Raw genomic sequence first — 14,356 nt, 5'->3', positions numbered from 1 at the left:
TCAACCAATTTTTGCCCCGCGCTAAAAACAGCATCTCAGCCACATGGGGCTGTAGAGCTCACGAGAGGTCTGACGGAGCTGTGACCCAGACAGGAAGCTCTGAGTGTTGAGGCCAATTCTGCGGTTGCCTGAGTGCTCATTCGGTTCTTGGTTGAGTTGCCTCAGTCATGCAAGTCATACATATTGACAAACAGTGCCTAATTCGCAAAGGTTTGTTGTGGCTCTTATCATCGCAGGTATGAGACGGCTTCGTCCACGTCAAATGCCAAGATAATTGTCAGACCGGCATCCAACCCACTCCTCGTCATCAGGGCACCGGCCTCCGGCAGAACCCTAGCTCCGACAACCAGCCGCCTCGACCCACCCAGTCGAAAAAAAATTCCCATATGAAGGGCGCCGTTTCGCGCAAAGCTACGCTTTTCCTCCTCTTCTTTTCTTCTTTACCTAATCATAAAACACAAACCCTCTCTATTCACTCTGCCTTTCACGTTATCAATGAAGGTGCCTGGAGGGGAAATGGGAGGTAAGACTAACGCACTTATTCGCTCACTTACCCTCTGACCCGTGGCAGCTTCGGCTGTATTGGTGATCAGAGAAATTTTATGCGGCGATACATACTCTGCAGCCAAATTCGGCTTGGCTGATGCTTTTGACTTTCGGGAGAAGGCTATACATGGCAACTAAACTTGTGACACTGGCTTGCTCTCACTACCCTGGCGTTATGGTGAAGCGAGTCGAATGTCTTCATGGGTGAGACCAAGATACCTTGAGTACTCGTCTTGCACTTCCAGAACGCATTGTAAGCATTCTGCTCGGACAGTGCCGCATCATCATGCACAGTAAACAACGCACAGTGCGCGTCGGGCTTTTGCAGAACCCGACCCTTGGTCTATCCACTGCCGTCTCACCCGTGACCGTGAGACTACCGACTTCTCATGAATGATGAAGTGTGTATGTCAGAAGTCTTCAAAAGACTCTGTCCTTCAGTTTTACTCATCCGTACAAAGCCTCTGCTATGTTTGACGCATCGGGTCAAGTCTTCAAAGAGGTCGTTGCGCCGCGTCCTCCGGATGCTTACCAAAACGGCCGGGACTGGTCGCGGCGGACCGGCCGGCTACCCCGTAGAGGCCGCGGCGGGCAAGGGAGGAAGGGGCCGAGATCGTTAGCCGACATGGCGATGCACACGGTGGCGGAAAATATTGGCGACGTGACAGAACAGCACCTGGCCCGCGAGGACCTGCCCAAGCGGTACCTGTGGAGAATATGGCGCCTGCTGGAGAACCGGTTTGTTCCTCCCGAAATCACCTCCTTGCCAGGGCTTGTGTGTATCTAATGCGAGTTTCATAGAGGCGTATGTTTTCAGGCGTGGAAGGTTCTGTCCAAATTTTTGCTCGCCGAGGACGACGAGAAGACGCTGGGTCTCTACCGCTACCGCCAACATATTTGTCTGCCAAGCGAGGACCTCCGGCACTACCTCAAACCGCTCGAGTCTCCCGCCGTCGATTTCGTGACGCATCTTAACATCACGGGAGCATGCTCTTTCGCCGAGAACGAGCTGCTGGCCCTCGCGCGTCTGAGAAACCTTGCCGTCCTCGAGATCATCCAGCCGGCGGACGAGCTGAGCCTCGCCTTCCCCAAGGTCGACGATCGCCTCGTCAGGGGCTGGTCGGAAATGGACGACCCCTTCCCCTTGCTGCGGATCCTTAGGCTCTGGGGCGACGAGTCCGTCAGCAGACACTCCCTCAGACATGTGTCAAAGTTCCCATCCCTCGCTCTGTACGACGTCAACGCGTCGCGAAGCGATTGGAGGGGGGCCGTGGACATGGCACTGGGTGAGGGCTGGGAGATGGAGGAACCTTTGCACGGTCCCCAGGACTCCCTGCTGTGGTACCTGATGCTCTTCGACTCCGTCGAGGAGAGCAAACCGAGACAGCTGCAGGGCCTGGCCCGGAACATCGACGACGGGCTGATGAATTTCTGCCAGAGCAGCGACCAGCCCATCCAGTTTGTTCCCAGCCGGGACACGCCGCCGTTTCTCGACCACCTCGGCGACGCGGCCAAGAGAAACCTCTCCATGTACGTCGACGTGCCGGGCTACGAGGCCCAGACGTGCAAGGGTTTTCCCTTCGAGACCTGGGCCTTCTGGCTGTACTCCTTCATTGGACAGTTCACAAAGGACGAAGATCTGAAGAGGGCCGGCCTAGAGGTGGGGCAAAAGACCGTGTCCGAGCAGCTGGTGCTCCCGTCCAAGCCGCTCGCCTGTCTTCAATTGGGTCATTGCGGTTCCGCAAGGCCGACAGGTATTGCACCCGCCGTGTCTTATGTTCGCCGGGGGCTGTTTGCGACGTCGAGATATACCTTCTTCAGGACTTCATCGTCGAGTACCAGACAGGCGTCTGCGAGGAAGACGGCAGAGCTGATGAAGCCTACCGTCCAGCTTGGGAATGTGGAGACAGGCCTGAATCCGAATCGGAAGAAGCGGCGGCGACTTGATGATATTTTGCAATCCTTTATGGGCTCATGATGAAAACGTCGACGAGACCATAGGGTGGCTGTAACGGTACGACATCATGGGAATGTTCATAGAGGGAAACACATGGAGAAAACGGCGTTATGAAACCTCGCATACGAAACTGTGGGAATGGCCGGAAAACCGAATGGACAGATTTAACAACAACTTGGGGTTACCTATGGAAAAACCGAACAAAATCATGGCTATCATTTTGGCCCACCAGCTTGACGCCGTACTCTAGATGGTGACAACAGCTTACCCTCCGCATCGGGTATATACCTCCTTCCTCCAGACGATCAGCCTCCAGGATGTTCTCCACGTTATACCTTACAACATGGGCTTCAGGTCGTCGGCAACCGTGAATGGCGCCTCGGTCTTGCTCTTAATCTCATCCACCGTCACGCCGTCCGCGATCTCGATAAGGGTCAGGCCATGGGCGAAGTCGACATCGAAGACACCCTGTACGACTTGTTAGTCTCCGAAGAGTCTGGAGATCTGAAGCATGCAGAAACAACTCACCAATTCAGTAATGATCCTTGAGACGCAGGCTCTGCCGGTCAGGGGGAAGGCGCACTGCTTGACGATCTTGGCATTGCCCTTCTTATCCGTGTGCTCCATCGTAACGACGACCTTGGTCGCGCTGGGGTTGCTGACGAGGTCCATGGCCCCACCGAAGCCCTTGACCTTACCAGGCAACATCCAGTTGGCGAGGTCGCCGTTGGCGCTAACCTGCATGGCGCCGAGGATGGTAAGGTTGATGCGGCCGCTGCGGATCATGCCGAAGCTCTCCTCGCTACCAAAGACGGAGGCGCCGGGCTTAAGCGTGACGGTCTCCTTGCCGGCGTTGATGAGGTCAGCGTCCTCGTCGCCCTTCTTGGGGTAGGGGCCCAGGCCGAGGATACCGTTCTCGGACTGCAGCTGGACCTCAACCTCGGGGCCGACGAAGCCCGGGGCCAACATGGGCATGCCGATGCCAAGGTTGGCGTACATGCCGTTCTTGAACTCCTTTGCGGCGCGGCGAACAATGCGCTCGCGCTTGGCGGCGGTGTCGCCGGTGCCGAGGGCCTTCTTGGCGTCTGCGTCGTTCTCATCCTTGGCAAAGGTGTACTTCTCAATGTTCTTCTCGCTCGTGCTTTGAATGACGCGCTTCACATAGATGCCGGGCAGGTGGACGGCCTCGGGGGAGATCTCACCGGGCTCGACAATGTGCTCGGCCTCGACGATGGTCATCTTGGCGTTGCGGCCCATGGCGCCGTTGAAGTTGTTGGCGGCAAGGCGGAACTGGCAGTTTCCGAGCTTGTCGGCCTTGTAGGCTTTGACGAAGGCGTAGTCGCCGGCGATGCTGTGCTCGAGAAGGTAAGACTTGCCGTTGAAGACCTTGACGTCTTTGGGGTAGGAGAACTGGTCGGCCGAACCGTCGGGCTTGTTGCGAAGGGGCAGCTCGCCCGTCTGTACGACGGTGCCGAAGGCGGCCGGGGTGTAGAAGGCGGGAATGCCCTTGCCGCCGGCGGCGCAGCGCTCGGCGAGGGTGCCCTGGGGGGTCAGCTCGAGCTCGACCTCGCCGGTCAGGTACATCTTCTCAAACGTCTTGTTCTCGCCAATGTAGCTGGCAACCATCTTCTTGATCTGCTTCGTCTTCAGCAGCTTGCCGAGGCCGGAGGTGTCGGTGCCGGCGTTGTTGGAGACTGCAGTGATGCCGGTGATCTCGGGCTTCTTCAGTACCTCGTCAATGAGGGTATCGGGGACACCGCAGAGTCCGAAGCCACCGCAGAGGAGTGTGGAGTCGGGCTTCATGTCCTTGAGAGCCTCGGTAGCTGAAGGGTAGACCTTGTTGATTTCCGGCCTCCGCGCCGTCGCAGAGAATGCGCGGGCCAAGATGGCAGTGTGCTAATCATGACAGACGGAAGGGTCAGTTGGGCTACCAAGTCTCGTATGTGGTAGGGTGCGTCTCGGCTCGCCATCTCAATGGGACGGACATACGTTAGAGCCATGGCGGGCATAGGCACGCAACGAGCGCGCACACAAAGCTGGTGAGGGCATTGTGAACAGAGATGTGTATGATGTGTATGGCTACAGTCGGGATTACGAGGACGGGAAAGGTACTGAGCAGCGAGCGGGACGGAGGGGCCGGTTGTGTTACAGGGATCGACGACGACCAAGTAGCATCGGCAGAGACAGCGGAGAAGCCGGACAGTAATTGGCAAGAGACCGAGAGACGGAAAGAGGGAGAGGGAGAAGAGAGAGGGTCCGTCACGAGGAATCCTGAAGGGGTCCAGGTCAATTTATTGCATCAGCTCGACCTTGGACCCTTTGGCCTCCAAGGCCGTGGGTTGCCGACTTGTTGCGCCGTGGGCGATTCGGGGGGTGTATGCTGCTCCGCCCCTTCGGGATTGAGCTCGGCAAGAGGAAAGGCAAGCTTGGACCTTGGGACAATGCCAGGGGGCAGGAGGAAGGTCTCACTCTCAGTGGCCAGGAGCTGTGGCAGAAGCATTGACAGGTACATTTCAGCGGTCATCCCCCTCTCAAGTTCCGCGACTCGGAAAGTGGCGGGGCTAAACGTTTTGGCGCCTGCGCTCTGCGCTTTGGGGGGTAACGCCAAACTGGGGAAAGTCTCAACTCCAGCTTTTCCCCCCGAGGGGGCCTTCCCGTCCGAACCCCGCAAAACCAATGCTGGAACAGATGTATATACGGAGTACATCACAGCAGCAACGAGTGTGCATCCTCCATTCCTGCGATGTAGAGTTCATGATATAGTAGCCAATTGAATCTGAACGAGAACCACGGTGTTGCAACCCGTGGCTATTTTGTCGGGGACCAGTCCGGGAAGCGGCGCCGTTTGCCGAAGACCCTGCTGAAGCGGAATCAGTGAGGAATTTCTGTTCCGGACCCCAGTACTGGGGCCTCGACACAAAAAGGCGAGACTCGGTTGAGTAGCAGTGCCTCGTTGCGATACCGGCGACTGAACGCCGGGGCGCACCTTGGCGGGGTTGGAGATCCGTCGTCTCTTGCGTACTTGTAATTTCTGGTATGTATATCTTTTGCGTTGACTTTTGTCTCGGTACGTGGCCCGGCACTCGAGCTCTGGTTGCCATCCAATGTTAAGTACCTACCTGCCTGGGTGGGTAAGTAGGTAGGGATGAATAGCCCCCGCTACGTTCCGCTGCGTTACTATTGTAACCCCAATCGAATCCAGCTGTCGAAGAATAAATCAAGAAAACGACACCCTCGAGAGTCTTAAGGCAGCGTGCCACATTGCACTGGCCCTTGAGTGAATCTTTAACACGACGTCGACCTTGTCCTTAAATATTTATCCAGCCCCATGCCAGCCACCATGGGCATGGCTGGGTGCAGTTGTCTGGGACCGTTCTTAAAAGTGGAGTCATTGATGTTCCAAGGTCTTATCGGACCTTCGGCCAGGGATAAGTTTTCTCCCATCTTCTTATCGGCCTGCAGAATGCCCCACGCTTCAAAAAATTTCCCTTGGTCGCGGGCAGTCGTGGTGCTGATGGAATTCGCAGTCGCTGCCGCACTTACAGTGTAGTTGCGTACTTGCCTGACCGTTTGCACCTGTCGGTCCCGAATCAAATAGCAACCCCTTGCACCAAGATCACCGGGCTGACCTGTCAAGCCGTCAGAATGGAACAGAGCCCCAAGCGACGCAAAGTCTCCCACCAGGGCGGCTCCAGGACCGCGACTAACATTGCGACTGCGAGCCCATTCGTCCTGCAAACGGACGAGCTTCTGAAGGAAGTCGAGGTAGACTACGCCAAGGCCCTGAATGGTGCCGACACACTACTGCACAGGATCAGAAATCTGATTCAAGGCATTGAGTCCCATGGTCCTATTCCCGTGCGTAGACTCCGTAATCCTCTCCTTCGGGTCCGTGTTGTTGACTATGGAGTGCTAGATCACCGAAGCTACGCGCAAGTTCCAAAAAACCCATCGCATAAAGATCCCCTACCCGGACCCGAAGCCCGCCGACGATGCGCCGTACAAGCTGTCTTATGAAAAGCCCGCGGCGTACAATGTAGTCGGCAGCTACGTCTCGAAGACCATGGTCGACGCCCAGGCTAAGAAGGGCGTCGACATGATCGTACAGATGCCAGCCTCGCTTTTCCAAGAGAAAGACCATCAGAACATGCGCTACTTTTATCGCAGAGCGTACTACATTGCAAACATTGCGGCCAGCTTGCGAAAGGAGCTAGTAGAGTCCGCCGACCTGGAATTCGAGCACCTGAACGGAAACCTCCTCCTACCCGTACTCTGCATCAGGCCTGTGTCGACATCCGACAACCCGGGCGACGAAAGCGACAATGGGAAGAAGTCCGACCCGGAGTATATCATACGCATCATTCCCTGCGCGCCCGAGGGGGTTTTCCCAAAGTCGAAGCTGACCCCGTCCTTCAACGGCAACAAGACTGTGCAGACCGACGCCAAAGATTCAAACGCCGCAACGCCGTTCTACAACTCGACCCTCAAGGCCGAAGACACTTTCGTTACCTACCTTCGCGTTCTCACCCGAGCCAAGACCGAGTGTAAAGCATTTGCGGACGCTTGCATTCTCGGCAGGATCTGGCTGCAACAACGAGGCCTAGGCAGCTCGCTGTCCAAGGGCGGATTTGGTCACTTTGAATGGGCCATCATGATAGCGCTGCTCTTACAGACAGGCGGACGAAACGGGCAACCGGCGCTGTCCTCAGCCCTGAGCAGCACAGAGCTTTTCAAAGCTGCCATTCAGTTCCTCGCCTCTACCGAGTTTTCCAAAAAGCCTTTCGTGTTCGGCACCTATAAGCATGACGCCGAGATCATCCGTGAGAATGGTCCCGTCATGTTCGATCCCGACCGCGAAGTCAACATATTGTACAAGATGAGCCCATGGTCCGCGGGTCTTCTTCGCTTCCACGCTTGCGCAACTATGGAGGTGCTTAACGACACCCTGGCCAACCAGTTCGAACCGACATTCATCACGAAAGCCGACATGCCACTGCAGATGTACGATGCCATTTTCGAAATTCAAAACGTCGACAGCAACTCGAAGAGTAACAACCCTGACCGTCGAGGAGCTGTCTGGGACCTCAGCTTCAAGGCGAATACGGTTCTCAAAAAGGCGCTGAAGGAGAGATCCCAGCTGATCCATTTCTCGAGCCAAGACCCGGCACCTTGGTCAATTACCAGCAGCCAGTCGCGGAACCTGTCCAACATTCAAGTTGGCATCATCTTCGATCCTGCCAACATGGGACGGCTGATGGAGTACGGACCTTCGGCCGAGCTGGAGAAAGAGGCCGCCAAGTTCCGGAAGTTCTGGGGTGACAAGGCTGAGCTGCGCCGATTCCAAGATGGCAGCATCCTCGAGTGTGTGCAGTGGACGAACAAGACAGCTGCAGGTGTCTGTGAAGAAATCATTCGTTACACTCTCCAGCGTCACTTAAGCCTCGGCGCCGGCGATCTGCGATTCCACGACGCCGAGCTCCCCCCGTCCCTGGACCTCTCACCCCTGGACAAGGAAGCGTTCGAGGCGGCGAGGAAGGCTTTCGGAACCCTAGAGCAGGACATTCGCGGCCTGGAGGACATGCCATTGTCTATCAGACAGATCTCCCCTATCGTTCCCGAACTCCGATCTGCCTCTATCAGGCCACCTTTCAACCTTTCCCAGAAGACCAGCCCCCCACCCATGGATGTGAACCTGTACTTTGAGGCTTCTAGCAAGTGGCCAGAGAACGTGGTCGCCATCCAGGAGACCAAGATTGAGTTCCTCCTCGACATCGACCGGAGGTTACGGGCTGTCCACGACAACATCACGACGAGCCTGGGCCGCGACAACGCGGTGCGCGATATCGATAACCTGGCCTACCTCGACATCATATACGAGACTGGCGCCGCGTTCCGCTTGCGCATCTACGCCGAACTCGAGGAAACGCTCCTGGATCGCCAGGCCAAGAACAAGACCCTCAGCCCTCAGACCAGAGCCGAGGCCGAGGAAGCGCTGTTTAACCTGCACTGGCGCTACAAGCACCTGCCCCTGCACACGCAGACGATCACGACCTACTGCACACGCTTCACGACCCTGTCCACAACGATCCGCCTTGTGAAGCACTGGTTCAACGCCCACAAGCTTGCTGGCCATGTTACCGAAGAGCTCATCGAGCTCCTCGTTCTCCACGTCTACCTGAATCCGCACCCATGGAAGGTCCCCTCGAGTCCCATGTCGGGCTTCCTCCGCACGCTTCTCTTTCTCTCCCGCTGGGATTGGCGCGACGAGGCCCTCGTCGTCGACTCATCGGACGACATGTCCGTCGACGACCGCGCCATCGTCTCGCACCATCTCGAGGCCTGGCGCGCACGCGACCCCAATATGAACCACGCCGTCCTCTTTGTGGCCACACCCCACGACCATCTCGGACTGGCCTATACCCGAAACGGTCCCTCCAAGCTCCTCGCGACGCGCATGACGCGCCTCGCAAAGGCCGCGAGCAGACTCGTCAAGGAGCAAGGGATTGCCCTCGATGCGGCCGAGCTCTTCCGCCCCTCACTCGTCGACTACGATGTGCTGCTCCATCTGTCGTCCTCGGCCCTGAAGCGCGTGGCCCGTGACGCCGCTTCCGAGGCCGGCACGCGGCACTCGCTCTTCAAGAACCTAGATGAGCGCACCGGTAAGGTGCCTCTCCCCCTCGCCAGGCACCCGGCGACGGTGCTGCTGCGCGAGCTCGAGACTGCCTACGAGGATACCCTCCTCTTCTTCCATGGTGCGCCGGACGACGTCGTCATCGGTGCCATCTGGCAGCCCAAGCTGCGCAGCAGGCAGGTGTTCCGTGTGGGTCTGCCCTACAATTTCCGACAGGTCAAAGATGCCGGCGACGACGAGGGCGACATCGTCGAGGTGAACAAGCCGGCGGTCCTTTTGGAGATTGCCAGGATTGGCGGTGACTTGTTCAAGAGGATCGAGCTCACCGAATGAGGGGAAAAAAAGGAGAGTCGGGTCGGCTGCAAACGTGCGTGGTTGTGGTAATTTGTTCATCATAGCGGGTTGGGAAAAGGTCCAGACCAGCAAAGCGGTGCGATCTCGAATTCACACTGCAAATCACAAAGTTTCGAACGTTCTACAATCTCATGTCCATTACCGGAAGGGAACTGGTCTACAGAATGAAACTGTCTTTGGTCATACTGATTTAAGCCCTATTCAACATTGATTTCCCCTGAATAAAACGCCGTGCCATGATATAGATGCCAATGTATGCACACCAACAGACGTATAAACAAGCATTTCCTTTCCGTCGTCATGCAGCAAGCCTTGGTTTGGTGCATCTGCTAAAAAAAACAATAGTCAACCCCCCCCCCCCCAACCTAGCCCCGAGCGCGCGTTCGTTCTGTTCATTTTAATACTGCAGCAGCTTCTGGTCCTTGCCAGTGCCGGCAACCTGCTGCGTGGAGAAGGCGCAGAACTTGTCCTTGATGGCGACCACCTCATACGTGCCTTCTTGGCTCGCGCGAATGATCTTGCTGCTCTCATACGAGACGTCGTGTCGCGTCTCCAGCACCACGCTCTTCTGGCCCTTGCGAGCGTTGGAGCTGCGTGTGTATGTGAACTCGAATGGCGGGGTGCCCCAGAACTCGAAGAGTATCTCCACTTCGTTGCCTTCGTGGATGTCCACGCGAGTCTGTCGTCCCCTGCTAATCTTGACGGCGGGAAGAGGGTGGATGGTCTTGGTGATGTCGACTGATGCGCGGCACTCCGAGGCCTTGTCAGAGATGGATGTGATGGTGAATTCGCCAGGAGACTCGGCGATTCGGCGGAAGTTGGTGGTGCCAGATTTGGCCTTGCGTTGCTGACCCTGGAAGTCATACCAGATCTCAAACGGAGGCGTGCCAGATAGTGTGTATGCAATACGCTCGCCGACGCAGTAGTCTCCACGACTCTCAAGAGGATATATGGCAGGGGCATCGTGAAGATGGACTTGTACGGACGGCGCGCCGATTTCATACTTCTTTTGACATCCACGGGCATCTCTGACTTCGCGAATGCGAACATGCTGGATCCCCAGTCGCAGATACTGCCTCGGGATATGGATGCCGTACGAGTTGGTCTGGATTGACGGGATCCGATACGTCTCGGGGATGGTGCCGCTATGATGCTTGATCTCAATTTCAACGTGGAATGGAGCGACACCGTTGAGGGTGATAGGAATCGTGTCTTCCTTGTCCTGCTCCGTCTTGCAGTACTTGAAAGACTGCCCAGGCTTGATGAAGGCGGCGGACGGCTTGGCATTGACACGCTGAGCCACTGTCAAGGAGCGAGAGTTCGTTTTGCCGTCATAGAGATTATCTGCTAGTTCAGAGAACTGATATATGTATCGACCAGGCTTCGAAGTGTCCATAGGGATGGACGCTTTGTTGAGAGAGGTATCGAGGTCTTTTTTGCTAGAGGCCTGGCCCTTGGAGGAAGACCCATCAAAGGGGTGGTGCTCGACCTTGTAATCAACGTGGAAAGGAGCAGAGCCTGTCTATGTCAGCAATGCGAGTTCCAATCAGGTATCGATTAAGCTTACCCTTGAGAGAGACTTCAAATGTATCAATATCTCCTTCGCAAACATCCCGCTTCGCGAATTTGTTACCGTCCGAGGTGACCGTGTCGGTCTGTATCAGAGAAATTTGCGGTCGAGGATACCAATCAACCTCGAATCTGGATGCCTGGGGGTCCACGATTCCGGGACATTCTCTATCTTGGACGTCGATAATCTCGTACGTGCCTCGTGCCTCGACAGTAAGGATGTCGTTGTCGTTTCTCAATTTCTCTGTGCGAACGGCATCGCCTTCATCGATATTGCGGTAAGAAACGGTCCAAGGCTTGTGACCTTGAAGACGCAACGGCAACTTGACCTCGGCATTTTCGATCGTTTTGATGCTTCGCTTGTTCTCTACCAGGCCAAATGCCGCACGGGGTCTTTGGCGCCTGACAGAGATTTTCAGCTCATCCTTCAGGAAAGTGCGACAACCTGATTTGTCTTGGACGCTGTTCAGAGCAAGCGTGTACTCTCCTCCCTTTGCGAGAGGCTTGGTTTTGATCTTGAACTTCGGACCCGCAATACCGGTGGCGCGCTCAGACTTGCGCTTGCCGTCGTGTACGAGCTCCCATTCGAGCGAAAAGGGAGCATCACCACGAAGGTGTATCTCAACCTCGACTGGTTCTTCCAGACAGGCACTTTTGAGTCCCGTAGGATGATGAATGACCGCTGAAGCGGCCGGCTTGACGTCCGTCTCCAAGGTCATGTCAGGGCTCAAAGGCCGATTTTTGTAAATGGCGTCGTCGATGAATTTGAAGATGTACTTATGGTGTCCGGCAGCTGTGGGTCTGAGTTCGACTTGTTGTCTCAGGCCTTCGACCTTGACTGATTCGTGTCTAGTCTTGAGTTGTTCGTCAACGACATCATACCGGACCACAAATGGCGGTGTTCCAATCAGGTCCAAGTCCACCCGGAGTCCCACAGAGTTGCCTGCACACTTGTCGGGTATCTCTTCGGAGCGAATCGATAACTGCGGCTCCAATGGATTGAGCAGAAGGCATGACGATGGCTCCTGAACTTCTCCTTCGCACGAGCCACTCGAGACTGATTTCAGCGTATACAGCCCAGGCTCCGAAACCAGAGGCTGATCGCGAGAGTTGACAGCGGAGAAGGAAGCCACAGAAACCTTATCGCCGTGGTCGCCGCTGTTGGTCAACGAGTCGATAGGCGAGAAGTCCCACGTGACCGTATGAGAGGCATCTGCGGTTTTGCCATCGATTGAGAAGTGCACAGGCAGGCGCGCCTTGTCTTTTTTAGCAACCTTGAGTGGTTTGCGGAGATCGCAGCCATGTAGCTTGACCTTGGGTCGCTCCTTTACCAAAAAGGTGCGAGCCAGATCCTTAGGCCGAGCACGCGCCTCAGTCTCTTCCGCAGAAGGAGCGTACTTGCGAACATTACCAAACCCGTCCGTAACCTCATCTACGGCGTACTGCCATCGACCTGGTTCGTCCAGTGTCTCGTTCAGACGCACCGCCACGGTTTGAGGCTTGACCCACGACATGTCCTCGTCGCCGGCATGAGTCAAAGACGAAGACGGCGAGCCCAGCAAGGGGGACGTGTGATCCTCTGGCTGCAGGCTCTGGAAGTGGAAACTCTTGTCCTTGTCGTTGACCGTTCGACTGTAGACAATCTTCAGGGGCGGTGTTCCGGTGACATCGACAAGCAAATCAGATAAGTCTCTGATGCAGCGGCCCTGGTTGTCAGGAGTGCGGAACTTGGCCTTAGGGCATGGAACAACGTATGTGTCCCGGGTTGCGCGCTGAACTTCAAGCTTGTATTCGTCCAGAACCCTACCAAGACGGTAAACACCGGTCTTCTTGACTGGATATTCGATGATGTGGGCTAGCGGGTTGGATTCTGCCGTTTGATCCTTGATCTGTTTCGCAATTTTCCGAACGTCGCGACTAGACAGCTTGATGGTTTCCTCTTGGTTGGTCTCGAGGTCGATGCGAGTGAGTTCCATTTCTGCGGGCACCGTCGAGTTGAACTGAATAGGCAGCCGGGCAGTCTCGCGGCCTTCGCCGATACAAAATGGGATTTGCTCAAAATTGAGAACCGCGGAGCTAAACAGAATATTAGCGATGAGGGCTGTTTGGTTGGGTATCGGCGAAGAGACCTACCCTTCCGGCAGAATATTGATGATCTGTCTTCCCATGATCAAGGAATGGTTATGCAGAATACTCGAGACCTTGACTGTGTGCTCCGAAACGGCTACCTCGCGGTCGTAAAAGACCTTAAAGAAGCCAATGAGCCATGGCTGCAGTGGAAGCTGCTCGTCTGTTAGTGTTGCCTGGATCAAAGCTCCGGGAATCCCCTTTTCTCCCACATACCGGAATGTTGAACATCAACATGAAGTTGAAGAAAGCGTGGAAGAGAAAAATGGCCGTAACGACGGGTTGTGACATCTCCAGCCATGGTATCCTCAGTTCCGGGAGGCCGAACAAGAACCCAAAGTCAATAAAGACCCATTTGAGGAACAGCCAAGCTGATGTGTCGTTATCCTCCACCAGCTTGATCCAGTCGTAGAACCTCCAAGCAAACAAACCAACGTATATCGCAAAGGCGTAGAAGCGTTGCTGGGGTGCGTCTAGGATTGTCAGAGGGATGACTGGCTCAGTTGCGGGGCGGCCGCGGGAGGCATTTTCGGGGGCCAGAGGGAGAGCAGACGATCGGCTGCTCTTTTGGGAGGACACGGAAGAGTTTGGGTCGGGGTCTTGTCGTCGTGATCTGCCCGGTGCTGCGGTCGCCGGCGTTTGTGGGAAACCACCAGTCCGCTGTCTCGGAGTTGCGCTCATCGCATGCCTAACTCAGGATCGCCTCATAAGATTAGCAGTCTGCAAAAGTCGCCGGTAGGAAGCAGTAGTATTTTGGTGATGCGAATGGAGACCGAGGAGCGTCGAATGCGCTTGCCGGCGTTGCAAGCTATTGTTGACGTCGTGTAAATAAAAAGAAACTGGAGGGCGAGAATTAGGCAGTACAGAGCTGCTTCAAAATTTCCAGCGAGTGCTCGTCACGTCCAAACGCGCCTGGCAACAACACCCACCTAGCTTGTCTTAGAGGGCAGTGATTGGCCCGGCGGTCGTATAGTGGGTCCGTCCCGGGATACCAACAGGGTCGGAGCTTTCTGACAGCTACTACTTTCGCGGTTTGTGGCAGAGCGCTGTGTGAATCAGCAGCCTTAGGCCCACTTAGCTGGTGTCTTCCGCTGAGGCTCCTGGTCGACCAACTGACAGCGGAAGAGGAGGAGGTTGACGTCGTTGGAGCTGAAGCGTGTCGAAGAGGCACA

The 14,356-nt window shown here is 55.8% G+C and overlaps 4 protein-coding genes across 4 annotated transcripts; 2 read left to right on the top strand and 2 right to left on the bottom strand.

Annotated features, from left to right (window-relative positions):
• The first annotated feature begins 452 nt into the window (after nt 1–452).
• On the top strand, nt 453–2,525 carry CDEST_03419 (uncharacterized protein). Its single transcript, XM_062919578.1, has 2 exons — nt 453–1,284; nt 1,348–2,525. Exons 1-2 carry the CDS (start codon nt 1,016–1,018, stop codon nt 2,522–2,524), a joined length of 1,446 nt encoding a protein of 481 aa, XP_062775629.1. The 5' UTR covers nt 453–1,015; the 3' UTR covers nt 2,525.
• A 1-nt stretch (nt 2,526) lies between these two features.
• Nucleotides 2,527–4,772, bottom strand: CDEST_03418 (Putative coenzyme A transferase active, coenzyme A transferase family I, nagB/RpiA transferase). Its single transcript, XM_062919577.1, has 3 exons — nt 4,493–4,772; nt 3,032–4,399; nt 2,527–2,971 (listed from the first exon to the last, which is right to left on the bottom strand). Exons 1-3 carry the CDS (start codon nt 4,550–4,552, stop codon nt 2,840–2,842), a joined length of 1,560 nt encoding a protein of 519 aa, XP_062775628.1. The 5' UTR covers nt 4,553–4,772; the 3' UTR covers nt 2,527–2,839.
• A 997-nt stretch (nt 4,773–5,769) lies between these two features.
• Nucleotides 5,770–9,860, top strand: CDEST_03417 (Putative Nrap protein domain 1). Its single transcript, XM_062919576.1, has 2 exons — nt 5,770–6,361; nt 6,420–9,860. Exons 1-2 carry the CDS (start codon nt 6,149–6,151, stop codon nt 9,465–9,467), a joined length of 3,261 nt encoding a protein of 1,086 aa, XP_062775627.1. The 5' UTR covers nt 5,770–6,148; the 3' UTR covers nt 9,468–9,860.
• CDEST_03416 (uncharacterized protein) lies at nt 9,856–14,053 on the bottom strand. The gene is made up of 4 exons (XM_062919575.1): nt 13,401–14,053; nt 13,191–13,339; nt 11,056–13,133; nt 9,856–11,006 (listed from the first exon to the last, which is right to left on the bottom strand). Exons 1-4 carry the CDS (start codon nt 13,863–13,865, stop codon nt 9,886–9,888), a joined length of 3,813 nt encoding a protein of 1,270 aa, XP_062775626.1. The 5' UTR covers nt 13,866–14,053; the 3' UTR covers nt 9,856–9,885.
• Between the last annotated feature and the right edge of the window lie 303 nt (nt 14,054–14,356).

The sequence above is a fragment of the Colletotrichum destructivum genome, chromosome 2, assembly GCF_034447905.1.
Source record: "Colletotrichum destructivum chromosome 2, complete sequence".
Classification (NCBI taxonomy): Eukaryota; Fungi; Ascomycota; class Sordariomycetes; order Glomerellales; family Glomerellaceae; genus Colletotrichum; species Colletotrichum destructivum.
This window is presented reverse-complemented; position numbering and strand designations above follow the sequence as displayed.

Coding starts and splice junctions, on each gene's coding strand:
- CDEST_03419 (XM_062919578.1), top strand. CDS start 1,016: ATGTTTGACGCATCGGGTCAAGTCTTCAAAGAGGTCGTTGCGCCGCGT. Junction 1,285..1,347: donor TGGCGCCTGCTGGAGAACCG/GTTTGTTCCTCC, acceptor CGAGTTTCATAG/AGGCGTATGTTTTCAGGCGT.
- CDEST_03418 (XM_062919577.1), bottom strand. CDS start 4,552: ATGCCCTCACCAGCTTTGTGTGCGCGCTCGTTGCGTGCCTATGCCCGC. Junction 4,400..4,492: donor ATGCCCGCCATGGCTCTAAC/GTATGTCCGTCC, acceptor TGTCATGATTAG/CACACTGCCATCTTGGCCCG. Junction 2,972..3,031: donor CAAGGATCATTACTGAATTG/GTGAGTTGTTTC, acceptor CAAGTCGTACAG/GGTGTCTTCGATGTCGACTT.
- CDEST_03417 (XM_062919576.1), top strand. CDS start 6,149: ATGGAACAGAGCCCCAAGCGACGCAAAGTCTCCCACCAGGGCGGCTCC. Junction 6,362..6,419: donor AGTCCCATGGTCCTATTCCC/GTGCGTAGACTC, acceptor ATGGAGTGCTAG/ATCACCGAAGCTACGCGCAA.
- CDEST_03416 (XM_062919575.1), bottom strand. CDS start 13,865: ATGAGCGCAACTCCGAGACAGCGGACTGGTGGTTTCCCACAAACGCCG. Junction 13,340..13,400: donor TGTTGATGTTCAACATTCCG/GTATGTGGGAGA, acceptor ACAGACGAGCAG/CTTCCACTGCAGCCATGGCT. Junction 11,007..11,055: donor ATTTGAAGTCTCTCTCAAGG/GTAAGCTTAATC, acceptor TGACATAGACAG/GCTCTGCTCCTTTCCACGTT.